This window comes from Odocoileus virginianus, chromosome 5 (assembly GCF_023699985.2).
Source record: "Odocoileus virginianus isolate 20LAN1187 ecotype Illinois chromosome 5, Ovbor_1.2, whole genome shotgun sequence".
In the NCBI taxonomy this organism is placed as follows: domain Eukaryota; kingdom Metazoa; phylum Chordata; class Mammalia; order Artiodactyla; family Cervidae; genus Odocoileus; species Odocoileus virginianus.
This window is the reverse complement of record NC_069678.1, coordinates 64,830,219-64,843,330: the sequence shown is the minus strand read 5'-3', so window position 1 is coordinate 64,843,330 and position 13,112 is coordinate 64,830,219. Positions and strand designations below refer to the sequence as shown.

The following is a 13,112-nucleotide window of genomic DNA, read 5'->3' as shown; positions in this document are numbered from 1 at the left end:
TCTTAGTATTAACTTCAGGTATACAACATATACTCCATTTAAAGTCATCATATAATATTGGCTATATTCCTTGTGCTGTATATGACATCCTTGTATTTTATTTATCTTATACCCAGGAGTTTGTACTTAATCCCTTTCCCCTTTCTCGTACCTCCCCCCTTCCCATCCCCCCATTGATAATCTAGTTCTCTGTATCAATGAGTCTGTTTATGTTTTGTTATATCCATTCATTTATTTTTTAGTTCCCATGTATAAGTGAAAACATAACAGTATGTATTTTTCTCAGACTTACTTTACTAAGCATAATATCCTCTAGGTCCATTCATGTGGATGCAAAGTTTTGCAAAAATTGCAAATTTTTTTTATGACTGAATAGTATTTTATTGTGTCCATCTTCTTTGTCCATTCGTGTGTTTTTTTTTAAGTCAAAGATTCTTTTGTTTTAAAATAAAATGAGGTTTTTAAAATATTTATTTTTATTTATTTATTTGGCTGCGCTGGGTCTTAGTTGCAGCACACAGAATCTTCTATCCTTGTTTCAGCATGCGGGATCTTTAATAGGATCTAGTTCCCCAGCCAAGGATGAAACCCCTGCATTGGAAGCACAGCATCTTAGCCACTGGACCATCAAGGAAGTCCTTTATCTATTCATCTGTTGATGGACACTTACATTGCTCTGTACTGTTTTCCATTACAGTAGTGTCAATTTCCATTCCAACCAATAGTGTACTAGGGTTCCCTTTTCTCCCTAGTCTTGCCAATTTATTATTTGTGGTCTTTGGGCTTCCCTGGTGGGTCAGAGGGTAAAGCATCTCCCCGTCATGCAGGAAACCAGGGTTCGATCCCTGGGTCAGGAAGAGCCCCTGAAGAAGGAAATGGCAACCTACTCCGGTACTCTTGCCTGGAAAATCCCATGGACGGAGAAGCCTGGTAGACTTCATGGGGTCACAAAGAGTTGGACATGACTGAGCACCTTCACTTTCACTTTCACTTTTGACAATAGATGTTCTGACAGGTGTAAAGTGCTGTCTCTGTGGTTTTGCTTTTCTTTTCTCTGATGATTAGTGATGTTGAGTATCTTTTCATGGGCTCTTTTGCCATCTATATGTCTTCTTTGGAAAAATGTTTGTTTAGATCTTCTGACTATTTTTAACCAGGTGGTTCATTTTTAAAAAAAAAAAAATATATATATATTGAGTTGTATGAACTCTTTATATGTTTTGGATATTAACCACTTATAAGACATGTCATTTGCAAATATCTTTTCCCATTTAGTAGTTTGTCTTTTCATTTTGTTGATGGTTTCCTTCTTTGTGCAAAAACTTTTTAATTTAATTACTTCCCATTGTTTATCTCTGCTTTTGTTTCCCTTTCCTAATGAGACAGATTCAAAAAATTATTGTTAAGATTTTTATTAAAGAGTGTACTGCTTATGTTTTCTTCTAGGAGTTTTACAGTTTCCAATTTTACATTTAGGTTTTAATCCATTCTGAATTTGTGTTTGTATGTGGTATGAAAAAAAAAATCCAATTTCATTCTTTTACATGTCCTTGTTTGGTCTTCCCAACACCACTGTTAAAGATACTCTCTTCCCCATTGCATAGTTTTGCCTCCTCTGTCATAGATTAATTGGCCATAGGTGTATAGGTTGTTTTCTGGTCTCTCTCTTCTGTTCCATTGATCTGTGCATCTGTTTCTGTGCTTGAGGCCTGTTGTTTCTTTTTAAACAACATAAAATGTTGGGCTGGGATATTGGTGTGGGAATTTTAGTTAGGGTGGCCAAAGAAGGTGATTTTAAAGACCTGAGAAAAGTGAAGGAGCTAGCCATGCACATACTGGCTGCAGAAATTCCAGACAAAATGCACATCAGTTGCAAAGCACCAAGGTGGAGATGTCTCTGGCATGTTAGAGGAGAAGCCAGGAGGCCCGCTGAAGCAGAGTGAAAGTGAACAGCACTCAGTCGTGTCCGACTCTTTGTGACCCCATGGACTTACAGTCCATGGAGTTCTCCAGGCCAGAATACTGGAGTGGGTAGCCTTTCCCTTCTTCAGGGAATCTTCCCAATCCAGAGATTGAACCCAGGTCTCCCACCTTGCATGTGGCTTCTTTACTGCCTGCAGTGCAGGAGACCTGGGTTCAAAGGAGCAGAGTGAACACAGGGGAAGATGTATGGAGACAAAAGTGGAGTCATAACTCGGCAGGTCACCTACCGATGGCCTCATAGACCATCTAAGAACTTCAGCATGTTATCCAAGGGAGTCCAGATTTCCTTTGGATAGTTTTAAGCAGAAGAGTAAACTAATCCTCTGTATTTTAACAGAAACATTCCAGCTGCTATGGACTGAGTGGGGGTGGGTGGCTGAAGCAGGGAGGCCAGTGAGGAGGCTTTTTTAAAACTCCGAGCAAGAGATGATTTTATAGGAAGACCAGTTGCATGAGGATTGAAAATGGGTTGTAAAAGGAAGAGGGGTCAAGGATGACACCAAGGTATTTGCTAAGGCTGGAGGAATTAAGTTGCATTACCTGAGATAAGAAAGGCTAGGGAACACAGATGGGGGTTGGGGTGTGGCTCAGGGCTGGACAGATTAGTTTGAGATACCTGCCGGGCATCCCACTAGGGGTGTCAAATTGCTGATTGGATACATCTAGAGTTAAGTAAGAGGTGGTGTTGAAGGTACAGATTTAGGAATTATCATTACATATTTAAATTCTGAAGGTGATATGATATCCCCTGAGATAACTAAGAGGCTGTTAAAATGGAAAGAGAAGAAGCTCCAGGAGTGAATCTGTGGCACTCAGAGTTAGAGTTTTGTGAGCTATGAAGGAATGGCCAGAAGGTAGAAAGGAAACTAGTGAATGTAGCATTATGGAAGCCAAATGAGGAAAACCATTTAAGAGAAAGAATAACCCATTGTATCAAATGCTACAGATAGGTTAGATAAGGTAAGACTGAGAACTGATGGTTGGATAGAGTATGATTTCTCTAATTCTCCCCTGACTTATAATGGATTGTCTTGCTCTGACGTCCCCCCAACAGGTTGTAGCAGATACCAACGTAAGTGCCATAGCAACTCAGCTTGAGAACTTGTCTACGGGCTACCACACTGGTTCGCCCACTGCCGAGCATCATCTGGAGGACACAGAGTGAGTATCCTTGAAGCAGAGTGCCTCTTATGTGTGTGGGCAAAGCTGAGTGAGACCTTGTCCAGACTGTAGAGTGTGCTCCCTAAGGGAGAGGGATGGATAGTGCACATTACATTTCCTGATTCCTAGAGAACCTCCAAGAAAACACCAGGGTTGCTGCACTTCTCACAGAGCTTTGTTCCATCATGTGAGTTCTTCATGAGCTGCTGCTATCCGGCCTGCACACACTGCATCTGGCCACTGTGCATGTGCCCTGTCCACCCAGAAACCCCAGATTTATAGCCTAGGCTCACCCTGCTTTATTATGCAGAGAAACACGTGCCCTCAGTTTTCTAAGCTAAAATCTTATTCTGAAGTTAACTCTTCTTGTCATACTTGCTGGCATATTTTTAGCTAAAAACTGTCACTGCAGTTAAAGTTGCTCATCAAAGCAGTGTTTCTCAAACTAGAATATCCATAAAAATAATCTAAAAGGCATATTTTAAAATGCTAATCCTTCTGGCCCATTCACAGAGAGCCTGAGTAGGTGGTCGACATTGGGTTCTCCAGGGAAATGTTACTGCAGATAAGCTGGGGACGCAGACTTTGAGAAATGCTGCCCCAGAGGTTACTCCAGTTCCACAGGTGCCTGGTCACTAGCCGGTGCTCACTAAATGTTTGGGGACTGATCTGAGTCATTTATTGGAAGGATCTAATGATCACAGCCATTCCCAACTTTTCTTGATTGTTCACAATTTAAATGAGAGCTTTGAGTTTGTTTTTCTTAAGAATATTGAACTAGGCTCATTTTACTTTCTTTTCACTATGAAAATAATGAATGCTTGCTATTAAAATGGACAAATACATGAAAGTATAATACTTTCAAGCCGTAGTGGCCCTTTATTTAAAAAAGAAAATTAGGACCCTTGTGTGAAGAATAGTGTTCACATAACATCCTTCAATGTGTTGTGGAATTGCAAAGATGCCCTGTGACCCCGGGTCCTTTGCTATGATCCCACAGCTGCCAGAAGGCTGGGAACCACTAGCATAAAAGCATTTAAAGATCACTTATAATCTGACCACTGTTAACATTTGGATTTTTTTTTACTAGTCTTCTACATGAAAGTGTATTAAAACTAATAAAATGAATTGAAAGTGTGAGATAAATGGAAACACACTCCATGTAGTGTTGCCAGTGGAGGAATGGAGCTCGTTTCCTCCTCTCCCCAAGAAAACAGGCTCTAATTGTGAATAGGCACAGTTATGAAGGTCTCTAAGGATTTGGTGGGCCCCAGGGGCTAGCTCTAAAACAATGGCTTTGGACTTCAAGGTTCCCACCTCAGTATCCTTGGAAATGGGGGCTGTGTTTAAAAGAGGAGACATGAATCAAGTTCATGTCTAGCCAGTGGGCTATTACGGAGAGTGCTTATAAGGCCACACAGTGATGAAAGGTAGAGTCATATTCATGACACCATTACCATCCAGCCATAGGGGATAATATGTCATTATTTCAGCAGATATTTATTGAGTGCCTTCCTAAGACACTGTACAAGTGCGGGGTCCTGAGGACTCAAACTCAGAAACGTAGGCGAAGGCATTGCCCCACTTCTCATGGAACTGCCAGAGAATTAAAAAAACAGACCCATAAATCCATGGTTATAAAACAGTTGGTAAGTGCTGGAGAACCAAGTTCAATGAGAGAGAGAAGTAAGCACAGGGTCCTCTGAAACCATGGAAAAGAGACATAACTCAACTAGGGTGTGTACTTGGCACTAAATGTCTAAGCTGATTTTACAATAATTGAAAAAAGCTGGAGTGTCATTGGAAACAGTTAATAATATATACAGCATAGACATTCAGAAATCACTATAAATGCCTGCTGTAAACAACCAGTAGGTGCATCAGCAAACAACCAGTATCAATGGGAAGCAGCTGAAAATCAAGCTTAAAATAAGCCAGGCAAAATCAAGGCAGAGGAGAGGAAGAGTGTTTGAGGCAGACAGCATATTCAGAGGTTGCTCATATCCCAGGTTTGCAAATTTCTCTGAGTTTGCAAATATCGCACGAATGGCTGCATTTATATTAGATGGTGCTGCCTCTTGGACAAGCATATTGTTGCAAAACAAGTGATACTGCCAGGATACACAGACAAACCTCCTGCAAATAAGACAACAGGACCTGGAGTGTTGGAACTCCTTTAGGTTTCTACCCTTTGGACAACTACATACAGGAAAAAGAAATTGGCGTTAGTTAAGCTTAACTCCTTGTGAACCCACACAGGTAATTTAATTTTTAGCTATGTTGTTTCTGAGAGAGATGACTTCCACACTGGATGAAACTTTGACAATCTAAATGATACATTTGAAACAAATGTTCTTTAACCATTTTTATTCACCTTGGTTTCTCTCTTCTAGATTTTAGTTCTCATTGACAAAGTCATGATCCTGAGGTTGTGACAAGCACAGTGCTTGGTGCTGGGAATGCTCAGAGGGCAGAGCCTTAAGGAGTTTTTAGGCTGGTAGAGGAGAAGGATGGTTAAGGAATGATGATCCAATATGGCAAGTGCTGTATGGAAATACAGACCAAGTACAAAGGAGCACAGAGAAGGTTGGGGTGAATGCTTCCAAAGGCGTCAGGGAAGATTAGAATTGGGTTTTGAAGAATGATTTCCCACTCTCCGTGTAAGTGGGGATCACTTGTGGTGAGGATATTCAGGTAGAAAAAGAGCAGTCATTCCCTGAACTCTCGGGCTAACATCACCTGTTCAGAAGTCCACCTGCAGACTGCAGGGTACAACAAGCTCAGGTGATATCCTGCCTCTCCACCTCCACACACGTTCTTCACAGATATACAGACAGTTCTGTTCAGCTTTAAACAGTAATTTTAAAAGTTAAAGCCTAAGCAAATAGAAGAGTACTTTGACAACTTCAGCATCATGACTTTATTTCGTAGTTTAAAAAAACAGTGGGTTTTATGAAAGAGAAGCCTCTAAAATATCCAGAATATTGGCATAATATTCAAAATAAGTTTCTAGACTGCTGACAATTTGATCTGATAAACTGACCTTCATCGTTTCACAGTATGAAAGTCTCTCTCAAATCTGTGTTCTTCCATGAAAATGAAATTCCCTCTTAATATCTATTCTTGAATTAAACAGCGTGCATTGTGTTTTCAGAACACCTCCACCTAAGATTATTACTTTGGAGAAAGGCTCTGAAGGATTGGGGTTTAGTATTGTAGGGGGTTTTGGAAGTCCCCATGGAGACCTGCCAATTTATGTCAAGACTATATTTGCAAAGGTATTTTTTTCCTTTTTACTGTACTTTTTTTGTTTTAATGAAACTTAGGTGAGATTTTTTTTTAAAGTGTTTCGCTTTACTTCACTTTGACACCTGAATGCATGCATGTATGCTTGTTTCATTTTCATCTTATAGAAAATTCCTGCACCACACAAGTGCAAGAAGAATTCTTTTATAAAAGTGGAATCACAAGAAGTATAATATTCTTTGGACCCTTTTACAAAAGTAGATGCTAACAGATTTCAGAGTGTCTTCTTTCAACAACCAGTATAAGGAGCATGGCACACTCTCTGCAAAAGCTCTTTGGCCTTGGGAGTATCGTTCTGGCTGGAACAAAGATTTAGCTTTCTACTGAAGAAAGATAGCTGAGGGCCATGGCATAAAGCTTTGCACAATCCTGGGATCAGTGCAGCATTAATGGCTGCCCATCGCCAAAACCTCAGGATGTTTTAGCTAAAGGTGGTTTCTCTCTTCCAATAGTCTGCCAAGTACTTACAGGACAGCCCAGTGTGTTAGACTAAGCCTGGATAATGGTGTTTTTCAGGAATTAAATAGTCCAACTCATCCTACCTGATACACAGGTCATGGTGTGAATTTCATTATTAAAGTTGGAATTCAAATTCATTATAAACTTTTAAGATCTCTGAAAAGTATTTAGTACTGATATCGCAACTTTATTCTTCAATGTTTTTATCACAGTCATTTGTTTACTAATTGATCAAATTGCCTCCTAGTGCTTTATTTTCCTAAAGAAATAAAGGCCCTCAAAAAAGATATGATAGATTCTTTCTCTTTCTAGAAAGCTATGCTATACCCTACATACAAGTTTGCTTTTACCTGTGCAGATCTTATCACCTGTTAACTGGGTCTGTGATCTGACACAAGTCTTAATCCTTTGGCTTTTGCTTTTGGAACATGTTAGGCAGCTGCAGATTTCCACTCCTATTGCCATCTTGCAATATTGTCTATTAAGGAGGCATGTTATTCCCAAACACACAGCTGGTGATGGACGAAAAGGGAGAGGAAGGCAGATCAGAAACATTCTGGGACTTCCTTGATGGTTCAGTGGTTAAGACTCCGCACTTCCACTGCAGGGAAATCAATCCCTGATTGGGGAACTAAGATCCCACATTCCACACAGTGTGGCCAAAAAAGAAATCGATTTTTTTTTTAATATTTAAAAAAAAGAAACATTCTGGATAACAGTGCTGTCCCCATCTGATAATCCTCCAAGTGGATAAACCACCTACAGACCCTCCTTTTCCTAAGAATACACTGTAAGTAGCTGTGATCATGATTCTTTGAGGGGGTTGTTATACTTTGCATTTAAAAGAGCCAGCTCTGGAGATAAGGACAGTGGAAAGGCTGCACAGTGAGCCCCCACCTTTCAGCAAGTTCTGCCTGCCTGCCTTTGTAAAGTCCCTCCAGAATGTCTGTAATCATCACCTCCTTTCCTACCTGTCTCTGGAGAAGGAAATGGCAACCCACTCCAGTATTCTTGCCTGGAAAATCCCAGGGACGGAGGAACCTGCTAGGCTACAGCCCATGGGGTCGCACAGAGTTGGACACGACTGAGTGACTTCACTTCCCACCTGTGAGGACATGGGCTGCAGTCCAGAGAGAGGACAGGTTCTCTCTAAGGTCTTCTGCCCTGGGGCCTAGATCAGCGGTCTGCGCCTATCCCTGTCTACACAGTCACAGAGACTGTGGAACGAGTCAGGTGCTGTTTCTCAGAGCACCAGGATGTGCATTGCTGGCAGATTTTTGAAAATAAACTACTATCAAATCAAGGGGGACAAGATTAGTGTGAATAATGAACAGACCGAAGCTCACACAGAATGTTCTTTTCATTGAAAGTGATCATTTAGAAAGCACCTACATAGGTAGTAAGATTTTAATAAATAGAGGATCCTTGGTATGTTTCATATTTTAAGGAATGAATGGACCTTTTTGGTAAAGTGAGACACACATGAAATGAGAAACTCTGAACAGAAAAAAAGTTCCCAAGTACTAGCTTATAACCTACTTAATTCAGTGTCAGTAAAAGAAGATTCCAGTGCAAATTATCATTATTCATACAGTTTCATGGAGTTCATTATAATATAATTGATTTTATAATTAAAATATAATTTGATTTTTTGGCCACACATTGAAGTTTGTGGGAGCTTAGTTCCCCAATCAGGTATTGAACCTGAGCCTCCGACAATGAAAGTACAGAGCCCTAACCACTGGACCACCGGGGAATTCCCTACGATAGGGTTTCCTTTGATGACTCCCTTTTTTTAATTTATCAGAGTGAACTAATATATCATAATATAAAAGTTTTCTATAGAGAACCAATAAACCAAAAGCTCGCAAAAGAGTTCTTTTAAAGTGAACTCTTTCTACAACAAATTTTGACACGAAGCTAAAGATTCTCCCCATAGGACTCTTGAAGCTCTAAGAACTATAGCTATATGTTTTCTATTTTTCTTTTTAAACACTGAACATATGTTCTATAAAATATTTATCTCTGATTCAGGTTTCTGGACCTTGGACGTCCACAGGGTGTGGGTTATTATGTGACCTTTTTGGTGTCCTGTGCATCTTTTAACAGTTCTCTTGCTCAACAAAGAAATTAATTTGGCCCATCCAGGTCTTTTTTTCTCCCCCTCCAAAAGTAGGAAGCCTCACAGGCACTTAGAGTATATAGGATTTGCAAGGCTCAGTCAGTCTGATTAACAGGCTGTCAGGGCCTTCCATGTTCTTTCAGGTGTTTGAAAACTTCAAAATCAAAACCAGCTTTTGGTCTTAGTCCCAACAGCAGCCTAATTTTACCATAAACCAACATGAGATTGGCCTGAAGACTTCAATAACCCTGAAAATCAAGGGAGCAGTTTTTTGAAGCCTGTGAAATCAGAAACATGAGTTTGATCATCATTCATTTCATTATACCACCACAATTGTGCAGATACCCTGTGCCATACACTGAATCTTTGGAACAGGCCAAAAGGTAGCTGTTTGAGCCTGTTTTACAGCATCAGGGAAGGTGAAGTGACTGAGCTGAGACACCGCAAAAGGGTAAGGCCATGTGTCCTAGCTCGATGAAAGTCAGTCTGTCAGCCATTTATTTCTTCCTTCCCTTGTTTAGCCTACAGATACCACACTGATTAAATAGCAGAGGAGATACAGGTCAGCGTAATTATCAAGTAAACACAGCAATACCTGAAACAGTGTACACATCCTAGAAAGTTGAAAAATCATCCTTTTTCCATTGGTGAAAATGAACACTTGAAGAGCTTAACATGCTTTTTAAAAAAGTAATTACACAGGTATTTGAGTTTACTGAAGCCCTTAAATCTCAGCATGTAAAATTTATTTAAATCAAGTTAGATTTATCCATACACACTTTCTTTTAAAAAAAAAAAAAAATTGAATAAAGGTGCAAATTGATCTTGGTATTTTTCGCCCAGTATAATCCTGGTTTTGAGTTTTCTTTATGACACCTTTATACTGGAATTCCGCCCTCGTCATGGCTTTGAAATTCTAGGTGATTCTACCAGGTCAGGACCCCTACACTGTGGGAAGGTCCCTGGAGTGTCGGTGCCTCTTAGCTCGTCTTCTGCAGGAGGCAGTCAGGGCCAGGGGCCTGCATGCCTTGATTAATTTCCCCATAATTCAAAATCTTGTAGAGTACTCCTTTGGCATGAACTTTTCAAAGAATTCTCAAAATTACCCTGGCAGATGGAGAAAGCTTCCTGTGAATCATTTTCTATGTCTTTTCTTTCTTTACTCATCCGAAGTATTTCTAATAATATCATGATGTTTTTGATCCTCAGCTTTAGAATGAAAAAAAGCCCAAGTTTGACTTGCTTTGTGCCATGCTGAAGAGCCATGTATGACTGAATATGTAATGAGAGTAGTCATTTAGAAACCTGTTTAGGTGGATCATAGATAAAGCTGACACTTTTGAATATGATATTGTAAAATTTTAGAAATGCTCCAACTCTGTGTATTTATATATAGTACAGTTTTATTGAGATCTAATTCACATACCATACAATTCATGCATTTAGAGGCTATAGTTACTTTTGATAGATCACTACAGTGCTGATAGCTTTTCGATATAATGGAACCCTGTATGATGATGGTGTTGGCAATAAAGCTAACACCAGATTCAGTTCTGCCTTTGTATGCTACATATTCATAAAGTTGACATATGACATTCAGATTCCATTCAGTACTGAATATTGAAATAAGGTCTACTTGTATTTTTTTTAAAAAAGTGTGAATGTCAGGACATTTCTAGTAGTATATTATGAAAACAATGCATGATTATAACTACTATTCAACCTTAGGTCAAATAACATCCTACATTTTTCTTAGTTTTCTTAATTTAAAAACATTACCTAGATCATTTTAATTGGTAGTTTTAAAAGTTTTCTTTTAATATGCACACTATAATACTAATATTATTTGAATATTCATTGCTTCACCCTGGTTAAACTGGAATGTTTCTTATTTGTAGGGAGCAGCTGCAGATGATGGCCGATTGAAGCGAGGTGATCAGATTTTAGCTGTTAATGGCGAGACTCTGGAAGGTGTTACACATGAGGAAGCTGTGGCCATTCTGAAACGCCAGAGAGGGACTGTAGTCTTAACCGTGCTATCCTGAGCCTTGGGTCATGATCACAAGATAGATGTGGTTGTAGAATATTCACAGGAAGACAAACTTCTGAGAAAGAATAAAACCCAGCCTCAACTAAAACCCATCTCCATCCGTACCATCCCGACCTCTCTGCTCAGGAAAGATGGCCTGGGTTTCACATGAATTTCCCATATCGACAATAATGTTTCCCAGCATCCCTCATCTCTTGCTGAGGTTAATTTCCAACAGCTGAGTCTTATGCTTTTGCATTTAACATCCGTGTTTATCAACTAGTAGTAATGGTTCTGATTATATTTGCTTAAACGGAAGTTAACAACCTCTCATTCCTTATGGCCTTCTCTCCCCATCCTGACTCATATGGAGGCTGAGCAGCAACCAGATCACATCCGATGAACAGAAACAAATGTTAAGCAACTTGTCATCTCACTCCTGATTTACGTATGCTAATTGTCTCTTCAAATACGCCAGAAAACATTAGCAGTGTAATTAACTTAGCAATGATCCCCGTGATGAAAAAGCAAATTCTCCTGTGGGAAATTACTGTGCTCTTTTCTGTACGACTTATCGTCAAATAAGTCTCGAATTCATTTCTCTGGATAGATCTTTATAAGTTAGTCATTGGTGATTATGATGAGCCAATTTGCAGACTGTAATCTAAAAATTTTGAACGGCTTTCTAATTGTTTTCTTAGCTACATAATTGCATACCACTGAGCAAATGTACCTTCTTCTCAGCAGAAACAGTTAGCATCCATGTTCTGAATTCTAACAATGCTAAGTTATGCTCAAGTCTGGGAAGTTCATCTGGAGTTAATGGCATCTCAGTGGGCAGGCATCATTCCTACCCCTCAGGCTTCAGATGAGGAGGTGGAAGTCCCAGAACCACTGCAGAGATCAGCAAGTTTTTACCAAAGTAAACCCAGTTCTGGATGGCCTTGGCATTGTGCAAAGTGGAGTGACAAATTTCAGTATCCCTCTCCTTGGCTCCATACCTGTCAGTGTAGCAGCACAGTCAGTAGGAATGTAGATAGAGCAATGCACTTAGCCACAGAGTGACTGAGCAAATGAACTGAGTCTTGGAATCAGTCATGGCTCCTTGGTGAATGTTTTCTGGTCTTCAGGGAGCCTCACATGTGCTGCAGCATGCATGCTAAGAACGTAACTACAGCAGAAAATATAAAAATACTTTTAAAGTTGGTTAGGGCCTTTTTCAGGTGTTAGCAGGAAAAGGAGGGAGATGCTTATCTGTGAATGTTATAGGTTCTTCTGTAAAAAATGCACCACAAAAGATGAGTACCAGGATGAGTAATAGAAGTAGTGTGGCATTATTTGATGAAAACAATGCTGCAAATGGTTCACAATAATGATCAAAATATAATGGGCTCTAATTTAAATGCTATTTAATAATATAGATTTTTAATTGAGAATTATCTTTTAGTAGAGGTAATCACAAAGTGCATTAACTCTTGTTGGAATATTTTGTGGCTATTCCAAAGTTTAGAGTGCCTAAATTTTATGTTGAAAATGTCTTTCATGACTGGTATTAAGTTTTCTGAAATTACACATGGCTTTTGAAATTTTTATCGTATTTCAACATATGCAGTGTTGTTAGAAATTGTCTTTCAGTGCATGAGAACCTATCAGCCCCAGAACGTCCTATGTTAATTGTATCTGCAAGAACACCTCAAGCAGCTAAGAAGAAATAAAGCCCAAATAAAACTTGAAAATGCACCTTAAAAATATATATATATATACTTTTGAAATGTGATTCTGCTTGATTTTGATGGAATGACCATTAAATAGACATTTTTAAGTAATATATCATTGTTGTGTTTCTTTACCCATTATCCTTTTAGGACATGCTACTTTTTAGTAGTCTCTTGATAAAGGAATTGTGGTGCTTGATGCTCCTTGCAGTAAATTGATATAACTAGTGCTTCTCACAACTGATTCTGTCTCTGCTTGCATGACTAATAAACAACTGTCTTCCTAAAACCTTTTTTTTTTAATCAGAACTTACCAGTAAGCTAAGAGAATATGAAA

At 39.2% G+C, this 13,112-nt stretch overlaps 1 protein-coding gene across 8 annotated transcripts in view; it reads left to right on the top strand.

Annotated features, from left to right (window-relative positions):
* The window catches only part of PATJ (PATJ crumbs cell polarity complex component), a 368,893-nt gene extending 356,005 nt beyond the window's left edge, over window positions 1-12,888 (top strand). For 4 of the 8 annotated variants that reach the window (XM_070468065.1, XM_070468067.1, XM_070468062.1 and 1 more), the window contains 3 exons: window positions 3,038-3,144; window positions 6,281-6,422; window positions 10,930-12,888. In XM_070468065.1, the coding sequence (XP_070324166.1) occupies window positions 3,038-3,144; window positions 6,281-6,422; window positions 10,930-11,076 (396 nt within the window). In that variant the 3' untranslated portion in view covers window positions 11,077-12,888. The remainder of the gene's footprint in view (window positions 1-3,037; window positions 3,145-6,280; window positions 6,423-10,929) is intronic. The other 4 variants (XM_070468068.1, XM_070468063.1, XM_070468070.1 and 1 more) reach the window with 2 other exon arrangements.
* The last annotated feature ends 224 nt before the right edge of the window (window positions 12,889-13,112 follow it).